The sequence below is a fragment of the Grampus griseus genome, assembly GCF_964374135.1.
Source record: "Grampus griseus genome assembly, chromosome: 19".
NCBI classification, from domain to species: Eukaryota; Metazoa; Chordata; class Mammalia; order Artiodactyla; family Delphinidae; genus Grampus; species Grampus griseus.
The window spans coordinates 808,706-822,662 of record NC_139013.1 but is presented as its reverse complement, the minus strand read 5'-3'; the positions used below and the strand labels follow the sequence as shown (position 1 = coordinate 822,662).

The 13,957-nt window shown below is 41.4% G+C and overlaps 1 protein-coding gene across 1 annotated transcript; it reads left to right on the top strand.

Annotated features, from left to right (window-relative positions):
* Positions 1–379: 379 nt before the first annotated feature.
* LOC309836619 (uncharacterized protein) lies at positions 380–13,508 on the top strand (the record flags this gene model as incomplete). Its single annotated transcript, XM_082676729.1, has 4 exons — positions 380–457; positions 936–1,062; positions 9,236–11,563; positions 13,337–13,508. 3 exons carry the CDS (start codon positions 380–382, stop codon positions 11,557–11,559), a joined length of 2,529 nt encoding a protein of 842 aa, XP_082532855.1. The 3' UTR covers positions 11,560–11,563; positions 13,337–13,508.
* Between the last annotated feature and the right edge of the window lie 449 nt (positions 13,509–13,957).

Genomic DNA, 13,957 nt, shown 5'->3' with positions numbered 1-13,957 from the left:
GAACGGACGAAGAGCAGTGTATTTGAGGGCTTTAAAAGTTTTCAAAAAGCTGCTCAGAGAACGAACGGATAGGATTGGAATGGGGGTGACAAAGAGAGGCACAGGGAGTTGAGTCCTCGTCCAATGTCACAGGATCTGATGAGAGACAGCAGAGGTTAGTCAGTCAGCCTGAGGTCACTAGGTTCCAGGGTACAAGGGAGTCCTGCACACATGGAGCCCAGCCATGGTTGCCTTCCTTTTTCGCCCAGGTTCTGAAGGTTGAAGAGGCACTTATGGAACCTATGTAAGGCAGGAGAGGGTGTCCCAGTCCCTCACTGGTTCTGGGTGGCTAATACTGAAACAGAGATCAGAAGCAAGGCAGGCAGGGCTTTCCCTGGCTATGGGCTCCCTCAGAGAACTGGGATTGTACCAGATCATGTTTGATTTTGTTAAGCACTCTGTGGATGCCATGTTCCAAGTACCTGGGTGAGTCCAGAGAGGTGCCTGTGATGTGGGGCAGGGAGGTGGTAGAGCTGTGGGAGTGCAACTGTGAGGTCTGAAGATGTGAAAGAGGTTTGGTCAACTGAATGACGTGCACATCAAGGGGAAGTGTGAGCTGAGGGCCCACAGGACCTGGTGTTGGGGATTAAGGGTAAAGATGAGCCCATGTTTTGCTGTGTCTTGGAGGCACAATGTGGGAGACCTCAGGGGAATTACTTCGGGGGAGGGATGGGGCCCTGTAGGCCAGGCCCAGAGTTTAGATGGCGTTTATCCCCCCAGCCACCGCCTTTTGTGGCTGAGGGCTGAACACAGTGAGGAGAGATCAGGCATCATTGGCACGAGGCCTGACGTGGGGAGCTCTGATGGAGGATGACCATGGAATACATGTGTGAGGAGATGAATTGTGGGTCCTCAGAGAGAGAATGTTTATGTTTCATCTATCTCATTCATGACAGGTTGGTGTGACCTTTGAGGACATTGCCCTGTACTTCTCCTGGGAGGAATGGAAGCTCCTTGATGAGGCTCAGAGACACCTGTACCATGATGTGATGCTGGAGAACTTTGCACTTATATCTTCACTGGGTAAGAGACTGACCCTCCCCAGTGACCTGGGCTAGGCTCTGTATCCTGCCTAACCCTCTTTTCTCCAAGGTGTGCTCTGTCCTTCTCACATATGGACCTTGGGCACTGCTTGTTTCCCCAGCTTTCTGGGTAGTTGCTGTGATAGGTAGGGCTGGGTTGTTTGCACTGCCCCCTTCTCTCCCCGTAGCCCCAATACAGTCTGTACTCAATGCTCGTAGGGGTGGATTTGAGGTCAGCATTCTTGCAGTGAGGCTTATGGATTGCATCTTACTTGCCCTTTCCCTGGTCAGGTGGTGAGTCCAGGTCCATGGTACTTCTGTGTCCCAAATAAATTGCTGGAGCAATTTATTTAAAAAAATTTTTTTAATAAATAAATTTATTTATTTATGGCTGCGTTGGGTCTTCGTTGCTGTGCGCAGGCTTTCTCTAGTTACAGCGAGTGTGGCTACTCTTCATTGTGGTACAAGGGCTTCTCATTGCAGTGGCTTCTTTTGTTGTGGAGCACAGGCTCTAGGTGCATGGGCTTCAGTAGTTGTGGCGCGCAAGGTCTAGAGTGCTGGCTCAGTAGTTGTGGCACAAGGGCTTAGTTGCTCCGCGGCACGTGGGATCTTCCCGGACCACAGCCTGAACCCATGTCCCCTGCTTTCACAGGTGGATTCTATTTTTTGTTTGTTTGTTAATTTTATTTATTTATTTTGGGCTGCGTTGAGTCTTCATTGCTGCACGTGAGCTTTCTCTTGTTGCAGCAAGTGGGGGCTACTCTTTCATTGCAGTGCACAGGCTTCTGTTTGGGGTGGCTTCTCTTGTTGTGGAAAACGGGCTCTAAGCACACGGGCTTCAGTAGTTGTGACATGCGGGCTTAGTAGCTGTGGCTCGCTGGCTCTAGCGCGCAGGCTCAGTAGTTGTGGCGCACGGGCTTAGTTGCTCCGTACCATATGGGATCTTCCCAGACCAGGGCTCGAACCCGTGTCCCCTGCATTGGCAGGAAGAGTCTTAACCACTGCATCACCAGGGAGGCCCGGCAGGTGGATTCTTAACCAACTGTGCCACCAGGGAAGTCCCTTGCCTTAATTTTGACTGATCAAGGTGCTGACTGATCAGGTTGATGAAGGTTTTGGTGGCTTTGGCAATTTCTTCAAATAAGACAAGAATGATGGTTGCCACATCAATGGACTCTTCCTTTCAGGAATGATTTCTCTGTAGCACGTGATGCTGTTTGATAGCATTTAACACACAGTAGAACTTCTTTCAAAATTGTAGTCAATCTTCTCAAACCCTACTGCTGCTTTATGAACTAAGTTTATGTAATATTCTAAAGCCTTTGTCATCATTTCAACAATCTGCACAGCATCTTCACCAGGAGTACATTCCATCTCAAGAAACCATTTTCTTTTCTCATCCATAAGAAACAACTCCTCATCTGTTAAAGTTTTCTCTTGAGATTGCAGCAATTCAGTCATCTTCCAGCTGCACTTCTAATTCTAGTTCTCTTGGTTTTTCCATTACATCTGCAGTTACTTCCTCCACTGAAATCCTGAACCCCTCAAAGTCATCTAGAGAGTTGGAATCAGCTTTTTCCCAACTCCTGTTAATGTTGATAGTTTTACCTCTTCCCATGATTCATAAATGTTCTTAATGGCATCTAGAATAGTGAGTCCTTTCCAAAAGGTTTTCAATTTACTTTGCCCTGATCCATCAGAGGATTGCTATCCATGGCAGCTATAGCCTTATGAAATGTATTTCTTAAGACTTGACAGTGTAAACTACTTGATCCATGGGCTACAGAATAGATGTTGTAGTAGTAGGCATGAAAAGAACATTAATCTTGTACATCTCCACCAGAGCTCTTGGCTGACCAGCTGCATTGTCAGTGAGTAGTAATATTTTGAGAACATTTTTTTTTCAGAGCAGTAGGTCTCGACAGTAGTCTTAAAATATTCAGTAAATCATGTTATAAGGAGACATGCTGTCATCCAGGCTTTGTTGTTCCATTTATAGAATATATGCAGAGTAGATTTAGCAGAATTGTTAAGGGCCTAAGATTTTCAGAATGATAAATGAGCATTGGCTTCAACTTTCAGTCACCAGCTGCATTACCCTTAACAAGAGAGTCAGCCTGTCCTTTGAAGCTTTGAAGCCAGGCATTGACTTCTCCTCTCTAACTGTGAAAGTCCTAGATGCCATCTTCTTCCAACATAAGACTGTTTCATCTACATTAAAAATGTGTTGTTTAGTGTAGCCATGTCCATTAATTATCTTAACTAGATCATGTGGATAACTTTGGTACAGCTTCTACATCAGCACTTGATGCTTCACTGTGTACTTTTTTTTTTCACCTTGTACTTTTATGTTATCGAGACAGCTTCTTTCCTTAAATCTCATGAACCCACCTATGCTAGCTTCATACTTTTTTTCCCCCAGTTTCTCACCTCTCTCAGCCATCACAGAATTGGAGAGAGTTGGGGCCTGACTCTGGATCAGGCTTTGGCTTAAGGTAATGGCTTAAAGGTTGTGGCTGGCTTGATCTTGGATACAGATCACTAAAATTTTCTCCATATCAGCAATAAGACTATTTTGCTTTCTTATTATTTGTGTGTTCACTAGAGTAGCACTTTTAATTTACTTGAAGAACTTTTCCTTTGCATTTATTGATACAACTTGGTTAATACTGTTTGGTCCAAGGACCTGGCTTTCAGCCTCTCTTGGCTTTTAACTTGCCTTCCTCACTAACCTTTTCATTTCTAGCTTTTGATTTAAAGTGAAAGACATGTGATCCTTCCTTTTACTTGAGCTCTTAGAGGCCATTGTAGGGTTATTAATTCGCCTAATTTCAGTATTGTTGCAACTCAAGAAATATGGAGGCGTGAGGAGAGGGAGAGAGACAGATTTGTCAGTCCATAGAGCAGGCAGAACACATACAGTGTTTATCGATTAAGTCTGCTGTCTTATAGGTCCAGTTTGTGGCACCCCAAAACAAAGATCACTGATCACAGATCACCATAACAAGTATAACAATAATGAGAAAGTTGGAAATATCACAAAAATTACCAAAACGTGACTCACAGACACAACGTGAGCAAATGCTGTTAGAAAAATGGCACCAGTAGACTTGCTTGACACAGGGTTACTGCATACCTTCAATTTGTAAGAAAATGAGTTATCTGTGAAGCACAGTAAAACAAGGTATGCCTGTACTTAGGTTGTTTTTATACCTGGGCTATTGTGGATCATGCTGCAGTGAACATGGGGGTGCAAACACCTGTTTGAGATACAGATTTTATTTCCTCTGAAAATAGACACAGAATTGGGATTATTGGACCATGCAGAGTTCTATTTTTTTTTTTTTTTTTTTGCGGTACACGGGCCTCTCATTGCTGTGGCCTCTCTTGTTGTGGAGCACAGGCTCCCGACGCGCAGGCTCAGCGGCCATAGATCACGGGCCCAGCCGCCCCGCGGCATGTGGGATCTTCCCAGACCAGGGCACGAACCCGTGTCCCCTGCATCGGCAGGCGGACTCTCAACCACTGCGCCACCAGGGAAGCCCCAGAGTTCTATTTTTAATTTTTAGGAAATTCCATACAGTTTTCCCTAATGGCTGTACCGATTTACATTCCTACCAACAATGTAGAAGGTTTTCCTTTTCTTCACATCCTCACGAACATGTATCTCTTGTCTTTTTGATAGTAGTGTTCCAGACAGGTGTGAGGTATCTCATTGTGGTTTGGATTTGCATTTCCCTGATGTTAGTGATTTTGAGCACCTTTTCACATACCTGTTGATCATTTGTATGTTTTGGATAAATATCTGTTCAGGTCCTTTTGCCCATTTTTAATTGGATTCTTTAGTTTTTTATTGTTGAATTGTATGAGTTCTGATATTTTCTGGATATTAACCCCTTATCAGATAAATCCTTTGCAAGTATTTTCTCCTTTTCCTTAGGTTGTGTTTTCATTTTGTTTCCCTTGCTATAAAGAAGCTTTTCCATTTGATATAGTCCCACTTGTTTATTTTTGCTTTCATTGCTTGTGCTATGGGTGTTATCTAAAAAAAATCGTTGCCAACACCAATGTCAAGGAGCTTTTTCTCTGTATTTTCTTCTAAAAGTTTTACAATTTCAGGGTTTATGTTTCAAAATTTTAATCCGATTCAAGTTAATTTTTGTGAGTGGTGTGAGATAAGGCTCTAGTTTCATTTTTTTTGCTTGTGGATAACCAGTGTTTCCATCACAATTTTTGGAAGAAGCTGTCCTTTCTCCATTGTGTGTTCTTGTTGTGCCTATCAAAGATCTGTTGACCACATATGCGTGAGTTTATTTCTGGGCTCTGTATTCTGTTCAGTTGGTCTATGTGTCTATTTTTATGCCAGTACCATAATGTATTAATTACCATAGAATTGTAATAGTTTGAAATCAGAAAGTGTGATGCCTCTAGATTTGTCCTTTTTCAAGATTGTTTTGGCTATTTGGAATTTTTCATGGTTCCATACAAATTTTAGGATTGTTTATTCTATTTCTGTGGAAAATGTCATTGGAATTTTGATATGGATTGTTTTCAATCTGTAAATTGCTCTTTGTAAAATTAACAATATTAATTTTTCCAATCCAGGAATACTGGATATCTTTCCATTTGTTTATGTCTTCTTTAGTTTCTTCCATCGTTGTCTTATGATTTTCAGAATGTAAATCTTTCATCCCCTAGATTAAATTTGTTCCTGAGTATCTTATTCTTTTGATGCTATTTAAAATAAGATTGCTTTCTTAATTTTCTATTCAGACAGTTTGTAATTAGTGTATATAAATGCAACTGAAATTTGTATATTGGTTCTTTTTATCCTGAAACTTTACTGAATTCATTTGTTAGGGTGGAATTTTGGGAGTTTCTACATATAAGAGTGCGTTACCTGCAAACAAACACTTTTCCTTCTTCCAGTCCAATTTGACTGCCTTTTCTTTCTTTTTCTTCTCTACTTATTCTGGGTAGGGCTTCCTGTACTATGTTGAATAAAAACGGATAGGGTAGGCATCCTTGTCTTGTTCCTGATGTTAGAGGAAAACCTTTTAGCTTTTGAATGTTCAATATGATGTTAGGTATGGGCTTGTCAGACATGTTGAAGTACATTCCTTCTATACCTAGCTTTTTTAAAAAAAAAAAACAATTAATTTGGCTGTGTCTGGTGTTAGTTGTGGTGTGCAGGATCTTTTAGTTGTGTACAGGCTTCTCTCTAGTTGTGGTGTGCGGGCTCAGTAGCTGTGACCTGCAGGCCCTCTAGTTAGAGCGCATGGGCTCACTGGTTGCAGTGCACAGGCTCTGTAGTTATGGCATGTGGGCTCCAGAGCACGTGGGCTCAGTAGTTGTGGTGCATGGGCTCTCTAGTTGTGGCAGGCGGGCTGCAGAGTGTGTGGGCTCAGTAGTTGCAGTGCATGGGCTGAGTCATTGCAGTGCATGGGCTGAGTAGTTGCAGTGCATGGGCTTAGTTCCCCAACCCAGGACTGAACTCGTGTCTCCTGCGTTTGAAGATGGATTCTTAACCACTGGACTACCAGGGAAGTCCCCCTTCTATACCTAACTTGTTGAGAGTTTTTATCATGAATGGATATTGATTTTCAAAATGGTTTTTCAGCATCTATTCATATGATTATGATTTTTATCCTTCGTTCTGATAATGTGGTGTATCACATTTATTGATTTGCACATGATTTTGAACCATCTTTGCACCCCAAGGATAAATGCTACTTGATTGTGATGTATGATCCTGTAAATGTGCTGTTGGATTTGGCTTGCAAGTATTTGGTTGAGGATTTTTGCATCTCTATTCATCAGGGATTTTTTTTTTTTTTTTACTTATTTTATTTATTTATTTTTGGCTTTGTTGGATCTTAGTTGCTGTGTGTGGGCTTTCTCTAGTTGTGGCGAGTGGGGGCTCCTCTTTGTTGTGCACGTGCTTCTCATTGTGGTGGCTTCCCTTGTTGCAGAGCACGGGCTCTAGGCATGCAGGCCTCAGTAGTTACAGCACACGTGTTCAGTAGTTGTGGCTCGCAGGCTCTAGAGCACATGGGCTTAGTTGCTCCGCAGCATGTAGGATCTACCTGGACCAGGGCTCGAACCTGTGTCCTGTGCATTGGCAGGCGGATTCTTAATCACTGTGCCACCAGGGACACCCTCATCAGGGATATTGACCTGTAATTTTCTTCTGTTGTATTCTTCTTAAATGGCTTTGATATCAGAGTAATGCTGGTCTCATAAAATGAACTTGGAAGTGTTCCTGCTTCAATTTTTTGGAAGACTTTGAGAAGGATTGATATTAATGTTTTAAATATTTAGTAGATGGCTTCCCTGATGGCACGGTGGTTGAGAGTCCGCCTGCTGATGCAGGGGATGCGGGTTCGTGCCCTGGTCCGGGAGGATCCCACTGCCATTGAGCAGCTGGGCCCATGAGCCATGGCTGCTGAGCCTGCACGTCCGGAGCCTGTGCTCCACAATGGGAGAGGCCACAACAGTGAGAGGCCCTCATACCGCAAAACATAAATAAATAAATAAATAAATAAATAAATATTTAGTAGAATTCCCAGTGATTTTGCCTAGTCCTGGGCTTTTCTTTGTTGGGAGATTTTTTTTATTAGTGATTCAATCTGCTTACCAGTTATAGGTTAATTCATATTTCCTATTTCTTCATGATTTTATTTTGGTAGGTTTTATGTTTATAGGAGTTTTATTCATTTCTTCTGAGTTATCCAATTTGTTGGCAAATAATTGTTCATTCTAGTTTCTTCTGATTGATTGTATTCCTGCAGTATCAGTTGTTATGTCTCCTCTTTCATTTCTGATTTTGAGTCGTCTCTCTTTTTTTCATAATCTAGCTAAAGGCTTGTCAATTTATCTTTTCAAAAAAACCAACTGTTGAGATTTCCCTGGTGATCAGTGGTTAGGACTCTGCACTTCCACTGTAGGTGGTCCAGGTTCAATGCCTGGTCAGGGAACTAAGATCCCAAAAGCCATACAGAGTGGCCAAAAAACAAAGTAAAAAGTTTTTTTAAAAAAATTTAAAAACCTCTTACTTTTATTGGTGTTTTCTGTCATTTTTCTAGTCTCTATTTCATTTATTTCTGCTCTGATCTTTATTATTTGTTTTATTTCTGCTAACTTTAACCTTAATCTGTTCTTTTTCTCATACCTTGAGATATAGAGTTAGATTGTTTATTAGAGATCATTCTTTTTTCTTAATGTAGTCATTTATTGCTATAAACTATCCTCTTACAATTGCTTTTACTGCAGCCCATAAGTTTTCGTGTGTTATGTTTCCATTTACATTTGTTTGAATATGTTTTTTTTAATCATTTCTTGTTTAACCCATAGGTCATTCAGGAGTGTGTCATTTAAATTCTACGTATTTGTGAATTTCCCAGCTTTCCTCCTGTTAATGATTTCTAGTTTTGTACCATTGTGGTTGGAAAAGATATTTAATATGTTTTCCATCTTTTTAAATTTGTTAATACTTGTTTTGTGACCTAACATGTGATCTATCCTAGAGAGTGTTCTCTGTGTACTTAAGAACGGGCTTCCCTGGTGGCGCAGTGGTTGAGAGTCCTCCTGCCGATGCAGGGGACACAGGTTCGTGCCCCGGTCTGGGAAGATCCCACATGCCGCGGAGCGGCTGGGCCCGTGAGCCATGGCCACTGAGCCTGCGCGTCCGGAGCCTGTGCTCAGCAACGGGAGAGGCCACAACAGTGAGAGGCCCACATACCGCAAAAAAAAAAAAAAAAAAAAAAAAGAATGTGTATTCTGCTATAGTTGGATGACATCTTTTGTACATGACTGTCAGGTCCCTTTGATCTTAGGTGCAGTTCAAGACCAACGTTTTCTTATTCAGAGTGGGGCATTGAACCCCTAATATTACTTCACTGCTGTCTTTTTCTGCCTTCAGATTTGTTTGTATTTGCTTAATATATTCGGGTGTTCCAATATTGGATGCAAATATACTTGTAATTGTTATATCCTCTTGATGAATTGACTGCTTTATCATATAATGACCTCCTTTGTCTATTTACTTAAAGTCTATCTTTTCTGACATAGTATAATTTCCCCTATTCTTTTTTTGTTTCATTTGCACGTTTGTGGTTCAGTTGCCCCTTCCAATAAAGTGAATGTGTACCTCATCGGTGTTTCTTTGCATTCAGGTGTCTGGAGTGGAGAAGAGAATGTTGAGGCATCCTTTGAACAGAATGTTTCTGTGGTAATGTCACAGGTCAGGACTTCCAAGGAACCTTCATCTTCCCAGAAGACTCACCCCTGTGAGATGTGTGGTCCAGTCTTGAGAGACATTTTCCATTTGACTGAGCAGCAGGGAACACAACACAGCCAGAAACTGTTCAAGTATAGGGCATGTGCAAAAGGATTTTATTTCAGTGCAGACACTCAGCAGCACCAGGAGCAACACATGCAAGAAAAACCGTTCATAATCGGTGTGGACAGGGCCTCACTTGTGAAGAGCAGCAATTTCCATGTGTCAGGGGAGGCTTTTACCTGCAAGAAAGTTGCAGAGGACTTCCTAGCCACCTCAGGACATCTGAATCAACAGGCCATTCACACTGGGGAAAAGCCAAACACAGTCACCCACTGCATGGAAACTTTACAAAGCAGAAAAAGTCATTGCACCAGGGGAGAATGCAAGAAAGCCTTCAGCCCCAAGCACACACTTGTTCAGGCCCAGAGTGTCTACACTGAAAGACAGTGTTTTATGTGCAGTGAATGTGGGAAAACATTCAAGTATAAATCCTCATTTGTTGTGCACCAGAGAATTCACACTGGTGACAGGCTTTATGACTGTGGCGACTGTGGAAAATCTTTTAGGGGAAGCTCAGCCCTCATTCAACATCGAAGAATTCATACTGGGGCAAGGCAGTACAAGTGCAGCAAATGTGGGAAATCCTTTAGCCAAGAATTTGTCTTCATTTATCCTCAGAGGAGTCACACTGGAGAAGATTGCCACATTTGCCATCAGTGTGCACAATCTTTTAGCCATAGCTCCATCTTTTTTCAACAACAGACAGTTCACACTGGAGAAATGAGTTATGAGTGCACTGAATGTAGGAAGCCCTTTAGACGAAAATCTGACCTCATTGAACACTGGAGGGTTCACACAGGAGAAAGGCCTTATGAGTGCAGTGAATGTGGGAAATCCTTTACTTCTAGCTCCGCCCTTCGTTATCATCAGAGAGTTCACACTGGAGAAAAGCCTTATAAATGTGGGGAATGTGGGAAGTCTTTTACCTCTAGCTCTGGCCTACGTTATCATCAGAGAATTCACACAGGAGAAAGGCCATATGAGTGTACTGATTGTGGAAAGTCTTTTACCCAAATAAATCACCTCATTATACACCGAAGAGTTCACACAGGAGAAAGGCCTTATGAGTGTAGTGAATGTGGGAAATCCTTTAGCCACAAATCTTACCTGTCTCAACACCAGAGAGTTCACACTGGAGAAAGACCTTATGAATGTAGTGAATGTGGGAAATCTTTTACCTCTGGTTCCGCCCTCTGTTATCATCAGAGAGTTCACACAGGAGAAAAACCTTATGAGTGCAGTGAATGTGGGAAATCCTTTACCAATGGACCGATACTCATTCGACACCGTAGAGTTCACACAGGAGAAAGGCCTTATGAGTGCAGTGAATGTGGGAAATCCTTTACCCAAAGAAATCATCTCAACATACACCAGAGAGTTCACACAGGAGAAAGACCTTATGAGTGCATTGAATGTGGGAAATCTTTTACCTCTGGTTCTGCCCTTCGTTATCATCAGAAAATTCACATTGGAGAAAGGCCTTATGAGTGCAATGAATGTGAGAAATCTTTTACCTCTAGCTCTGCCCTCCGTTGTCATCAGAGAGTTCACACAGGAGAAAGGCCTTTTGACTGCAGTGAATGTGGTAAATCTTTTAGGGACAGTTCCCAATTGAATCAACACCAGAGAGTTCACACTGGAGAAAAGCCTTATGAATGTAGTGATTGTGGGAGATCCTTTAGCCAGAATTCATACCTCTCTAAACACCGGAGAGTTCACACTGGAGAAAGGCCTTATGAGTGCAGTGAATGTGAGAAATCTTTTACATCTGTCTCTGCCCTTGGTTATCATCAGAGAGTTCACACTGGAGAAAGGCCTTATAAGTGCAGTGACTGTGGGAAATCTTTTACCAATAGCTCAATACTGATTCGCCATCGGAGAGTTCACACAGGAGAAAGGCCTCATGCATGTAGTGACTGTGGAAAGTCCTTTACCCAAAGAATTCACCTCATAATTCACCGGAGAGTTCACACAGGAGAAAGGCCTTATGAGTGCAGTGAATGTGGGAAATCTTTTACCTCTCGTTCCACCCTTCATTATCATCAGAGAGTTCACACAGGAGAAAAGCCTTATGACTGCAGCGAATGTGGGAAGTCTTTTAGCCGAAAATCTAACCTCTCTCAGCACCAGCGAGTTCACACTGGAGAAAGGCCTTAAATGTGTAAGAAATGTATAATTTCCTTGTTCAGTGTAGTGACATTGGATGAAACTGAGGCACTAGTTGTCCCATGCATCCAAACATCAGGAGTAGAGAGATTCCTCATAATTTTCAGTTTTGTGGGAAGCATGTGTGACTGTGTTACACTCTCTAACCTACCCAGGGCTCTTGATAGATTTATGTCACTGCCACTTTCTGTAGCCAGATCCATTTCACCTCTATAAGCTGGCATGTCCCCACAGTGTGCATCAGTCACTACTGCAGTGTGCTCAGGGAAGCCAACTCTGTTCTCTCATTTCTGGGAGGAAATTAGGAATAACCTGAACCTTTAGGATTCCCTTTCTGACCAGCTTGGGCATGGGCCTGACCTACTATTGGCCCAGAGAACATCATATGAGTTCATCTGGCAGCTTCCAGAGAAGGATTACCATTTTCAGGGACATGTTGGTCTCAAGATACTTGTGATGAAGTTTTATACCTTCTGAGTCACCAGCTAAAGAACTGCCAGCCATTGCTGGCAGATCTGCCAGAACATTGCCAGAACAGTAACAAAGACCTTACTGTTTTAAGTCCTCTTTAATCTTGGATATTCTATTTACCAAATAGGGTAGGTTATAAACAGATTTGGGCATGAAGGGGCGAGCAACTTTTATGGGGGTATCAAACTTTCTGTGCCTCAGAGGAGACATTACAAAGGCAGAAATTAACTTACTAGTTTTTGTCAAATTTGCATTTCTGCCCGTGGCCTCCTAGGAAAGACTGCAGGACTTTCTTGTCTTCATTTGAGGCCTGGATGCTATGAGTTTTAGGAGACTCAGAGGGCACCCTGAGGAGGGGTCCAGTGTGAAAACCTCAACTGCTTCTGGGAGCAGCATGAATTTTTTCCCTTGTTCACAGGGCATGTCAGCAATGCTGAGGGAACTCTCTTCCCCAGGTCTTACAAAGAGCCAGGCAGATTTTTAAAAAAAAAGAGAGAAAAGGAGAATCTGTAGTCCACAGATGTGTCTCTTGTGACCCAGGCCGCATTCCTGTTGACTCTGGTGGAAAGTCATTGCTCACTCTATTTGCTGTCTTTGAGGTAAGACTGACCGCCAGAGGGCATGCCAAAGTGGAATGAATGTAGGATTGCCAAACCTATTTTCCCAAAACAGTTGGACATAGTTTTTTTTTTTTTTTTTTATCTTGAAGCATTTCAAAAGCTATTTGTTATCAGATAGCTCTGACATATGTATGGAACTGAAACCATCATTGTAGTCATGGTAATGACTGTATGTGTTACTGTATATTTATCTCATGACCTTTTATAATCTCTCTCTTCTTGCCCCTCACACCCCTTCAAGTAACCATTGATTTACTTTCCTTTATAATATGTAACTTTCCACTTTCTAGAATTCATGTGATGGTAATCAAAGTATTTACTCTTTTTCCTGCTTTTATTTATGTTGCATAAATACTTGGAGAGTCATCAATGATATATAAGCAGCTCATTTTTTTTTTCTAAGAAACATTCTTATATTGGAATATACCACTATTTATCCATTCACTTGCTTATGGACATTTGGGGTTTTTCTAATTTTTGACTATTGGGAAAAAAAGCTGGTACAAACATTTGTGTATAAGTTTTTATGTGGATGTATGTTTATCTTCAGTAACTCAGAGTGCAAAGTTTGAGTCATAGGGTAGGTGAATGCTTAACTTAAACAGACTAGCAAATTGTGATCTGAACTAATTATACCTTTTTCTTTTCTTCTTTTTTTTTCTGACCGTGCTGCACAGCTGGTGGGATCTTAGTTTCCCAACCAGGCCTCATCAGTGAAAGTGCAGAGTCCTAACTACTGGACTGCCAGGGAATTCCCATTGTTTTCATTCTTACCAGCAGTGTATGAGAGCTCCATTTCTTCCACATCCTGGTGAATATTTCATTTGTTCGTTCTTTTTTTTTTTTTAACAAAAGTTGTCACTTTATTATATTGTACATATGTTTCTTTCTACATAAATGGGATAAAAGATAACATTCCAGAATATTAGTGTTTTTATTGGGAATGTGTATTTCTTTTTTTTTATTATTTGTATTTTTTTATAGCCAATCATTCTTAATTTTAACCCTTTTTGTAAATTTGTCCAGCTATCTAACTGTTGTTTTATTTGCATTTCCCTAAAGATTCATGATGAGAATTTCTTCAGATGCATATTTGCTACCTCTGTATCTTTAGTGAAATGTTCATATCTTCTGCCTATTCTGTGCATTTTGGCTATTTTCTTCCTTTCACAAAAGAACAGTGAAACAGCCAAGTTGTATTGGAATTTCACTCATTTTGTGACTTTTTAATTTATGGAATAATTGTTTTTAATACTGGAATAATATGTTCTAATTTTTTCAATTTTTTATGCTATGTG